Consider the following 12032-nt stretch of genomic DNA (forward strand, 5'->3'; position numbering starts at 1 on the left):
AAAACAGTACAGGATTTCAGACTGGTTTTTTTTTTCTGTGCGTGATTGTTTTGAAAATGCTTGATTATGAAAAAAAAATGTGGGAAAGTACTCGACGCGGCGAAATCACAGGCGTTCGCAGCGATGTTTGTCGGTAAACGAGCCCTTTCAGCTGTACTCGTGTTCGCACGTGAATCGAACGCACGTCGTGATGACGTCACGCGACACATCTCCTCCCGAATCTTCGGGAAAATCTGCGTTGAGTTTGAAAAATTGCTCGGACCTCAGAATATTCCGGATCGTGAAATCCTGAATGGACTGATAAAATCCCACAAAATGGCAATCGTTACTAGCTACGTTCCACAACTCGAGCTGTTTGCCTTAAAGTCTCAACATCTAAACGACTCGAAAAGCTCTAGATGCGTCCCAACACTCTTCCTAGCGTACCTACCAGCGCTTAGGGTTTAGACCGATGAGGGTACAGTTCTGCCATGTGCTTTATTGTCCTGCTCCGGATGCTGATCGGACACCGTGAATCAATCCCAGTCAGTTATTTAAACGACTCTTCAATGTTATACAAACGAAGCTCTTTCTGTTCTGTAGAGCAAACGTGGGGTTTTTTTTCTTTTCTTTTCTTTTCTTTTCTTTTTTTTTGCGGCCATCGAATTGTAAAATGAATTCCATCGCCGTCCTTCAGCACGGATTTTAATCCGACTATTCAAATACGAGGCTTGTTAATTAAACGTGTACAATGGTATCCTGGTGCCGTGGAGCATTTTATTCCTCTGACGGAGCGGGTTATGTCCATGTTGACCGTACTAGTTTTTGAGTTTAGGATTTAACCCCGTGCAATTTAAAAGAACAATCGAACGGAGTAATAACTCTATAATAGGAGCTCCATTAATAAATATATTAATGACGATGTTGGGTTGGGATTTCCACCACTGAAATTTTTAAATCATAGACCCCTTGGAGATGCTTCGTGAACCCTGCTTTGAGAAGCATCGATTTTTAACAGCGTGTTTAAAAAGTAAATAAATAAATAAATAAATAAATAAAAACCCTGTTTTTATTTCTAGCACATTCCGTACAGATTTCACACAGATTTAAGTCTGTATAGTTCTTAAAAACCACCACCAAATGGGAGAAAATCGATACATTTTCACAATAGGATCTTTAAAGGTGCACTTCAGGGCTTCTGGTAAGTCCTGGGACTTCATGAGCAGGACACGAGGTCACACAAGCTGCAGTTTACCTTTACTTTTTTTTTTTTTTTAAATAATGAACGATGATGGAAGTCAGACTGACACAGCGCAGGTGATGGTAGCTTTATATAAACCGAACAGGTGGAGATATTGTTATAATAGGAGGACCGGATTGATGCTGCATGGCACGTAGCAGGGGATTTCTGTACAAAACCATCATGAGATCATAAATTACCGGTTACGAACAACACTTGACACGGTCACACACACCGAGGGCGGGGCGCACGGTTTTAAAAACCGTATACTCGTTCATCTATGTGGACGAGTCACGAGTTACACAGTTCTTGGACGACTGATCTTGTGCTGCTTGTACGTCAGCATGGTGCTTCTCCTTCTCGGCCCTGACTCCGCCCCTCTCGTCTTCATCCTCGCCCTCTTCTTCCTGGGTGTCCTGGCTGGCCGAGTCGGTGCAGGTGGAAGAAAGTGAGGCGAGTTTGTGCCTCAGCTCGGCCTGTGTCGGGACCTGCAGTGTGATCTCGGCTCCGAATGACTCCGTGTCCGCTTCTAGCACACGCAAGATAAATAAAAATAAAACAGAGAGAGAGAGAGAGAGAGAGAGAGAAAACTCGATTAAAAGAACGTCTAGCAGGAAGGACAGGAGTGCTTTTCGGTCGCGTGAGGCCATGTGGTCTTCTGTTAATCCCTTTATGTAATTAGTACTAATTGAAAAGCCTGTTTGTGCCTCCTCTCCCATCCTCCCATCCTCCCTCCCTGGAGCCGGATCTTCTCGGAGCATTGTAAATGTCAGCTCTGATTTAGAGGCTGAGAATGACGAACGTCAGCGCCGGTGCACCTTCAAGGATGTGAGGCATCAATAGAGAATATCTGAACTCGGCGCAAACGTGTGTTGTGCAGGTAGAGAATGCAGCAGGGTTTCATCGAGAAACCTAGGAGCTGCGTCTAACCTGCTAGAAGAAACACAAATAAATCAAGCGTAATGTGTGCTGCAGTGTGTGTGTGTGTGTGTGTGTTCTAGCCCAAACAGGTTATAGAGGTAATATGTACACCATTAGCTGTAGCTGTAGCCGATTGCAAGATATTTTCCTACAAATTCATTTTTAAATGAATTTTAGAAGTATTAGATACGTTCGCACGGTGGCTTAGTGATTAGCACGTTTGCCTTGCACCTCCAGGACTGGGAGTTCGAATCCTGCCTCCGCTCTGCGTGTGCGGAGTTTGCATGTTCTCCCCACGCTTCAGGGGTTTCCTCTGGGTTCTCCGGTTTCCTCCTCCAGTCCAAAGACATGAGTTGTAGGCTGATTGACATCTCTAAATTGTCCGTAATGTGTGAATGGGTGTGCGATCGGCCCCCCGTCCAGGGTGTCCCCCGCCTTAGTGCCGGGAGTTTCCCGGGATAGTCTCATGGCTCCCCCCACCGTGACCCCGTGTAGGATAAGTGGCACAGAAAATGAACAGATGGATGGATGGATGGATACATTTCACTTTAAAGTTGCAAACCACAATTAAAACACCTGGCAAAAAAAAAACATTAATTTTAAGATTAATTCCATGAGATTTCATTTCAGGGTTAAAGGAGCGGTTTGTAACTCTTTGGAGCCCTCTGCTGTCCGTAAGACAAACCGCAATCACGATGAATGAATGAATAATCCTTTCCTTTCTCCAGCTGAAAACAGCTGTCTCACAGCTGTTAACACTACATGCTTTTAACTAAAGAGGTAATACTAAACAGCTCTTTTTGAGATGAGGGTGGAGCTTATTTCAGGGTAAACTTAAAGTTCCATTTGAAAGAAAATCGCAAGATGTTGCTAATGAACCCCATTAGGAATAGGCATCATGTAAAAAAAAAAAAATTGTTTTAGAATAAATATTTCCATGGTACATCTGCATTATGACGTGTAGGTTTGCTAACAAAACAAGCCACAAATATATCTATTTTTGGGGGAAAAATCCCAGAGATTCTTGTTTTATATTAGTTTACTAAACCGAAGCTTATGAACTGATATATATATATATATATATATATATATATATATATATATATATATAAGATAGGCTATCTTTACCTTTATATGCCATATATTTTGCTCAATCTCTAATGTACACTGACAGTCATATGTTTGTGAACACCCTATTTTTCTAAATTTCAATGACCTAATTTACTCTCTAAATAATTATTCTGATATTCAAAAATCTAATCAAGGAATATTTATTGTTAATTAAGTGTGTGCTGAGCTGAATAGCATTCAGGAGTTGGTTTGGTGTCAGTAAAGAGTCGTTCAGGAGTCAGTAAGGAGTCGTTTGGGAGTCAGTCAGGAGTTGTTCCAGAGTCGGTCAGGAGTCATTCAGGAGTCAGACCAGAGTTGTTGAGGAGTCAGTCCTGAGTTGTTCAGGAGTCAGACCAGAGTCGTTGAGGAGTCAGTCTGGAGTCTTTCCCTTGTCAAGAGTCATTAGATAGTGAGATACTGTGATAGTATGTGTGTGTGTATATATATATATATATATATATATATATATATATATATATATATATATATATATATATATATATATATATATAATCAGTTCAAAAGCTTCGGTTTAGTAACCACAACCAGAAGACAATGCGTCTTTCACGTTTCCCTTTCCGTGAATCAGCTTTTCTGCACGGAGATTTTTGTTTACATTCGGTCTGACAGCTGCTTAAGCTGAAAAGAATAAAAGCATCATTTAAAGATGTTTAAATCACCTGCCAAACGCCATAAAATGTACATGTAAATGTACATTCACTATAGCAAGGGGTCGAACAATGTAACTGCGACGGCTAAACTGTACACGCCGGCACTTCTTTCACACGTGTATTACTTTGTGAAACCGTACGCTCTGACAACAACAAGGAGTAACATAATAACACAAAACCTAGACCACAGATGTGTAAAGGAGGTCAAATGTATGTTTTATTATTTAGAAATATCTGATATGACAAATTAGTGTGTGTGCGTGTGTACGTGTGTGCGTGTGTACGTGTGTGCGTGTGTACGTGTGTGCGTGTACCCAGTAAAGGGGAAGCCACGCTATTGTCCTCTGCTCCCGAGTTGAGGAAGACGTCCAGGGCCTCGTGGTCAGACATGTCCATCAGGTCCATCTGCTCGAGCATGTCCACATTCACCTCCATGGAAGACATGCTTCCTATTGGCTCTGCGAACCACAGGAAGGGTAAACATCATCATTTCCTCTTCTCTTTATTTTCAACTATCTCACCATTACACTTCCGCAAGAACAGTACGGGAGTCCAGTTATCATTTTGTTTAAAGTTATTTTTGTTGTTGTTATTTTTTTGTATTTTATTTAGTGCTACCCTTCCCAGAAGAAAAAATACTAACAATTTACACTGATCATCCTGTTCAAAAGTTTACACCCCCCTGGATCTTAATGTATCGTGTTGCCTTCTTGAGCATCAGTGAACGTTTGCACCGTTTGTAATAGTCGTGTACGAGTCCCTCAGTGGTCCTCAGTGTGAAAAGATGGGTCTCATCATCATACAGTTACTGCTGGAAAGCAGTTAAATATGCAGAAGATGCTGGAAAAGTAAAGAATGTGCAGGACCTGGAGGATTTTTCTGAAGAACAGTGGGCAGTTTAACTGCTCAGGATGAACAAGGGACTCATGAAGAACAATCACAAAACATAAACACAGTCGCTGATCATCCAGGTAACGACGCGGTATTAATAATCAAGCGTGTGTAAACTTTTGAACTGGTTCATTTGTGTACATTCAGTTATTATTGTATCTTGTGGAGGATGTGTAAACATCGGTTACGTGAAATATCTTATTCAGGACAGGAGTAAATAAAAAACTCGTACAGACGAGGCATTTTACTTTCTTTCTTTCAGTTAAATCATTGGTCTAGATGCCATCGAACACACAACTGCATGGAGTCCTCTTGGTGGAACTTTTACAAACATTCATGTAAAAAAAAAACAAGCAAAAACCTTTTACAATAGTTTTACCATTGTTAAAGAAGAATTAAAAATATCTCGAATCAGGCTGACATAATTCATGCATGAAAAGTAACATCCATTAGATGGTACATCACAGACAAATCATCTCAGTCCATCAGGTTTAAATTCAGTTAAATGAGTACCAGGTGTATTTTCAGTGCTAGTGAATTAGCTGACATTTCATAATCCGTATCAGATAATTTTTGTTATATATATATATATAAATATATATTTTTAGTAAATAGTTCATAACCAGGAGTCAAGGGAGCAAAATGGACAATGTTCCCTGGGTGGGAGGGACGACATACGGTCTCTCTGGAGCCTATCCCAGGGAACTCGGGGTACAAGGCAGGGGACACACTGGACAGGATGCCGACCCATCACAGGGCACAATCACACACACATTCACGCACACACAACGCAGACAATTTCGACACGCCAATCAGCCTACAACTCATGTCTTTGGACAGGGGGAGGAAACCGGAGTATCCGGAGGAAACCCCTGAAGCACAGAGAGAACATGCAAACTTCGTGCACACAGGGTGGAGGTGTGAATTAAAACCCCAACACCGGAGGTGCGAGGCAAACGTGTTAAACATTAAGTCAGCGTGCTCCCCTTAGTATCTGTATCTAGTATCAAAGCAACATAATGTAGGCTCAAGGATTAACTGTGTGGTCCTTAAGGTCAGAAGAAAATAACTTTTAACGGTTTCTTACATTCGTTTGTTCCCAAAAGACATGTTTGTACCTTGAAAGGTGCACGTTAGCACGTGGTAAATTGGGCCCAGAAGAAAAAAAAGCCTAGCTATGTTTTTAGTTTGCATTTGAGCACCATCTGATATGTGTGTTAACGGTTCCACACTGTCGGTATGACTACAGTTACAGTTATATAGTGCTTTTCTAGACAATCAAAGCACTTTACATTGTATGGGGGGGGGGGTGTCTCCTCAACCAGCACTAGTGTGTAGCATCCACCTGGATGATGTGATAGCAGCCACAGTGCACCAGAACACCCACCACACACCAGCTATTACTGTAGAGGAGAGAGTGATGTAGCCAATTCAGAGATGGAGATTATTATAGATGGGGGCCATGATAGAGAAGGGCCAATGGGGGAATTTCGCCAGGACACCAGGGTTACACCCTTACTCTTTACGAGAGGTGTCCTGGGATTTTTAATGAGCACTGAGAGTCAGGACCTCGGTTTAACATCTCAACGCATTAGGACCCACACAGACCACAGGGTGAGCGCCCCCTCCTGGCCTCACTAATACCACTTCCAGCAGCAAAGTTTTCCCTAGGAGGTCTCCCATCCAGGTACCGGTTAGCATCTTAGCTGCTTAGCTTCAGTGGGAAACCAGGCGAGAACTGCAGGGAGATATGGCTCTGGAATACGACTACCAGTATTGCTGTTAGTTAAGTTATGCTGTTAATGCAGACATCACATACATGAAGACGGATGACCATCGTGTGTATGTATGCGTGTGAGTGTGTGAGGGACGGAGACGGCGGCGGGGACAGCGCAGAGCTGCATACCTCAGGGATGAGTTAGATCAGGGCAGCAGGAGGAAGGCGGGGAAGGACAGCAGAGAGAAAGAGAGAAGGGAAATGTTAGCTAGGTTTACACACACGTGTGTTCCTCCACAGTGTGAGGTGTTCGGATTTAAAGAGCAGCTGCAGGTGCTTGACGTCAAGGCATGGCGATCTACAGGCTTCCAGAAGCTTCTCAGCATGACGTGACATGGCTGAGAGAAGCTTTCCACCGAGCTTTCCACTGACTCCCGATTATTTAAGCTCGGAAAATAAAGATACGGCAGTTCATAGCTACAAAATAAGCTTTCATTTTGGAAAGACATCATAAACATGTGGCTCAAAAGGACTGTTTGGAAAAGGAGCTCAATTATTATATTGTATGTTTAGCATTTTTTTGTTTTGTTTTGTTTACCTGTTATTGAATATTTTAGTTTGATTTGTTGAATTCTCCATTCTGATTGGTCAGAAGGTGTTGATTCATTTTCTGTAACAGCAGCTCTGACAGTAGTTTGGACTTTCAAGACAAAATCACAGGTTTCTAGTACTGCATATTAATGCGCTCCTTCTTATATGTTATTCTACGTGTAATTGGTGATATAGTTTTCTGTAAGCAGGCATTTATTTGCGATGATTGGAAGGAGTCTCTAGTGTCAGAGCTTCGTAACAGTCTATAAGGTAAGTGATAACAGGAATTAATTTGTTTCATGGACATTACATAAATATAAGTGTAAACCGATACATTATGGCATGTTCTTTAATTACTGAAAAATTGGGACACTATTTGGGCTTTATCTCTTGTAGTATATTACATTTCCAGAATGATGTATTGCTGCATGCCAGGTCCACCAGGAAGTGAAATCTTTTCAGCTATGGCCGAGTGAAATTTCAGTATCACCTGCTCCAGTTATTTCCTCTGAATGGTTTATATTGATTTTTGAAATACATTTTCTTGAGTGACCCTGTAACCTACAGTGCTGTGAAAAAGTATTTGACCCATCCTGATTTCTTCTGTTTTTGTGTGTATCTCATACTAAATTGTTTCAGAAATTAAAATAAAATCTAAGATAAAACAAAGGCAGCCTGAGTAAAAACAAAATACAGTTTGTAAATGATCATGTTATTTATTGAAGCAAAAAAGTTATCCAATACTAACTGGGCCTGTGTGAAAATGTATTTGACCCCATAATTACTAATTCCTCAAATCTATGAAGCTGCATTCATAATGAGGTTCAGCCGGACTAGACGCAACCAGGCCTGATAACTGCAAACCCTGTTCAATCACATCAACACTTAAATAGAACTTTTTAAACAGTATGAAGTTGGTTAAAAGGTCTTACCCAGTAACACACTACGTCAAAGTTGAAAGAAATTCCAGAAATGATGAGGAAGAAGGTGATTGTAATACATCAGTCTGGGAAGGGCTACAAAGCTATTTCAAAGGCTCTGGGACGCCAAAGAATCACAGAGAGAGCCGTTATCTCCAAATGGAAAAACTCTGCACAGTAGTGAACCTTCACAGAAGTGTCTGACCTTCCAAAATTCCTCCAAGAGCACAGCGACGACTCATCCAGGAAATCACAAAAGAGCCAAGGACAACATCAAAAAACCTACAGGCCTCTCTCGCGTCAATAAAGGTCACTGTTCATGACTCCACTATCAGAAAGACTCTGGGCAAAAATGGCATCCATGGAAGAGTGGTGAGGTGAAAACCACTGCTAACCCAGAAGAACATTAAGACTCGTCTGAATTTTGCCAAAACACACCTTGATGATCCTCAAACCTTTTGGGAGAATGTTCTGTGGACTGATGAGCTGAAAGTGGAACTGTTTAGAAGACAGGAGTCCCGTTACATCTGGAGTAAACCAAACACAGAATTCCACAAAAAGAACATCATATCTACGGTCAAGCATGGTGGTGGAAGTGTGATGGTGTGGGGATGCTTTGCTGCTTCAGGGCCTGGGCAACTTGAAATTCTGGGAAACATGAATTCTGCGCTCTATCAGAAAATCCTAAAGGAGAATGTCCGGTCCGTAAGTCCGTAAGTTGAAATTTAAGTGCAACTGGATTATGCAGCAAGACAATGATCCAAAGCATAGGAGTAAATTCTAGTCCAAGAAGTAAGTGAAAGACTGATCTCCAGTTATCGGAAGTGTTTGGTTGCAGTTATTGCTGTTGAAGGTGGCACAACCAGATTTGAGGTTTAAGGTTATCACATGGGTGAAAGGTGTTGGATATTTTTATTTATTTTTTTGCTTCAATAATAATAATAAAAAAACCTGTATTGTGTGTTTATTCAGATTGCCATTGTTTTATGTCGTATTTCATTTGAGGATCTAAAACTGTTTAGTATGAGATATACACAAAACCAGAAGAAATCAGGAAATACTTTTTCACAGCACTGTATTTTTCCCTCAAAAAACAAGCAGACAGGTTGCCTCGAACTGCAAGGTATAGAAGGTTTATTGAGCTGCTATGTTGTTATTTTCTCATTATTTCAAGATATGATCTTGTTATTTTAATTTCGTAACTCATTAATTCTTAGTAACTCATTATTATTCTGACTTAGGAACTTGTTATTTCGACATTATTCCGAGATAGTGTCTCATTATTTTGACTTAGAAACTTTTTTTCAAGGTATTATCTCATTGTTTTGACTTAGTAGCACATTAGTATGACTTATTAACTCATTTTTCTGACAATAAAAAAAAAAAAATTGGTTTACTAACTCAATATTTTGGCTTAGTAATTTGTAATTATTCTCTCACTGTACACCATGCCTTGTTTTCCAGCACTGACCTGTTCAGCTGCTTTCTTACACACAAGTGACAAGGGGAAAAGTGCACAAGTGACAAGGCAATGACACTCAAGACAGGGCCAGGATAAAGGGTTGTGCATCTTATTGACTTGCGTGCTGAGCTCCAGGCAAAACTCATTCTCAGTACTGGCAGCTAAGAGCTTTAGAGAGCAGTCTCTGAAGAGCAATCTTCCTGAAATATAACGAGTTCTTCTCATCCAAACATCTGGGTACACTACTGAGAAGTGTAATTTCATCAGTTATGAATATATTGTGAAATGCATTACTAATACAAGTCCCTTAATGACTGAAAGCACCGAGGACAATAACAAATAAGTCATAGAGATAAACAGTGAGTAATAGTCATTTTTAAGCAATGACATTGCTGTGTTCGAATTGTGTACACTGCCAGTCAAAAGATTTTTGCACCCCTGGAGTTTTATTACAGTTTAATCACTATTATTGCTATAGAACAACAACCAAAAAAAAATTCAGAATAGCAAATAACATTAAGCAATGAGGAAAGCTAAAGATTTGTGGAACTTATTAACTGGTCGCTCTCAAATCCCGATGTGACTCTACATGAGTGATTTATTAAAGGCATGGACGCTCGGTGAATAAACCTGTTTAACCTATAGGTAATAGACAGTGCTAATGTTAACGGTAAAACATAACTTGTGGTGTGTAATGCGCTCATGAAGAGTGATCAATATTTGGGCCTTTCTAACATTTCTCAATTTCTTCTCCACACAGAAACTCTACACAGACAGTAACCCAAGCTCAGGATCAGACTGGGGGCTGATCCTGTGAGGAGCTGTGAGTCTCTGAACTGTGAATCTCTAAGTCATTGTAAGTATGACATTAAAATATTTGATTATGGATTGAGGGTTCGACTGAAAAATATAGATCATTCCATGCACAACTCCAACCTTAGTAAAAATAACATCATACTAATAAGTGCACATCAAACATTGAGTCGCGAAATGATTCCTGACCAACTCCTTACTTAATCCCTTACTTAATCCAGACTGCTGACCAACTCCTCACTTACTCCAGAATGAATGCTGACCAACTTCTGAACGACTCGGTGCTGACTCCCGAATGACTCTTGACCGACTCCTGAATAACTCTAAACTGACTCCTGAATGACTCTTGACAAGGGAAAGACTCCTGACTGACTCTTGCTTGACCTCTGAACAACTCTGGACTGACTTCAGAGCGACTCCTGACTGACTCCTGAACAACTCAGGACTGACTCCTCAATGACTCTGGTCTGACTCCTGAATAGCTCAGGACGGACTCCTCAACAACTCTGGTCTGACTCCTGAATGACTCCTGACCGATCTGGAACAACTCCTGACTGACTCCCAAACGACTCCTTACTGACTCCTGAACGACTCTGGACTGACTCCTGAAAGACTCTTTACTGACGCCAAACCAACTCCTGAATGCTATTCAGTTCAGCACACACTTAATTAACAATAAATATTTCTTGATTCAGTTATACCTATTCCTTGATTAGATTTTTAAATATCAGAATAATTATTTAGAGAGTAAATTACGTCATTGAAATTTTGAAAAATAGGGTGTTCACATGACTGTCAGTGTACATTAGTGTTTCAGCTATATATATATATATATATATATATATATATATATATATATATATATATATATATATATATATATATATAAGGGTTTATTTCACTTTTGAGTTGAAAACAATGCATCCATGAGTGATAAACTATTACCTGAGTAGAATTTTGCATTCATTTGTCATTAAGTGGTGAAATAAACACAGTTTGTGGTAGTGGACTCTAACGTTTGGACCCTGTACAGCACATCTACAGTATAATATAATTAATAATTGTGTGTGGATTTTTTTTTCTCTCTCACTGCATTCCCTCTATATGTTTTGTTCACCTCTCCTCTCGGCAATCTGCAGGTAGCTGGTGGACAGGTAATGCTCCATGTCCTGCTGAAATGCCTCCTCGAAAAACTTCTGCCTGTCTTTCAACTTCACCTGCTGCTGTCCTGACTCCGCCTCTGGGACCTTCTGAGCATGCTCCGAGTCAAGCTCCGCTGTGATTGGAGGAAAGATGAATAAAGTGCAGAGGTAAAATAACACTGACAACAAACAACAAACAGCACAAAAGTGAAAGTTTCTGTCCATGAATCAAATAAACAAAAATATGTAAAATAATAATCTAAATAAATAAGAAAATAACTATATATATATATATATATATATATATATATATATATATATATATATATATATATATATATATATATATATATATAAAGCTATAAGTAACTATGAATTATCTACTATAGCAGCACCACAGAGGGTACTTTCATGGGGCTTTGGCATAGCTTACCATTCAATTTTGTAACAAAAGGTTTACATTCGAAGTTGTAATTAAAATGACATTTAATAGGAGAAAACATTTACATTAAATGTTAATAAAATGATAATTGTTGTGATACAAGAGAAGAAATGCACTTCAAGATGTGCTGTCA

The 12032-nt window shown here is 40.0% G+C and overlaps 1 protein-coding gene across 3 annotated transcripts in view; it reads right to left on the reverse strand.

Annotated features, from left to right (window-relative positions):
* Positions 1-725: 725 nt before the first annotated feature.
* Positions 726-12032, reverse strand: part of dtnbp1b (dystrobrevin binding protein 1b) — a 41975-nt gene continuing 30668 nt past the window's right edge. For 2 of the 3 annotated variants that reach the window (XM_053638297.1, XM_053638299.1), the window contains exons 2-4: positions 11433-11591; positions 4236-4379; positions 726-1748 (exon numbers count right to left, since the gene is read on the reverse strand). In XM_053638297.1, the coding sequence (XP_053494272.1) occupies positions 1498-1748; positions 4236-4379; positions 11433-11591 (554 nt within the window). In that variant the 3' untranslated portion in view covers positions 726-1497. The remainder of the gene's footprint in view (positions 1749-4235; positions 4380-11432; positions 11592-12032) is intronic. The other variant, XM_053638298.1, reaches the window with a different exon arrangement.

Source organism: Ictalurus furcatus, chromosome 12 (genome assembly GCF_023375685.1).
Source record: "Ictalurus furcatus strain D&B chromosome 12, Billie_1.0, whole genome shotgun sequence".
Classification (NCBI taxonomy): domain Eukaryota; kingdom Metazoa; phylum Chordata; class Actinopteri; order Siluriformes; family Ictaluridae; genus Ictalurus; species Ictalurus furcatus.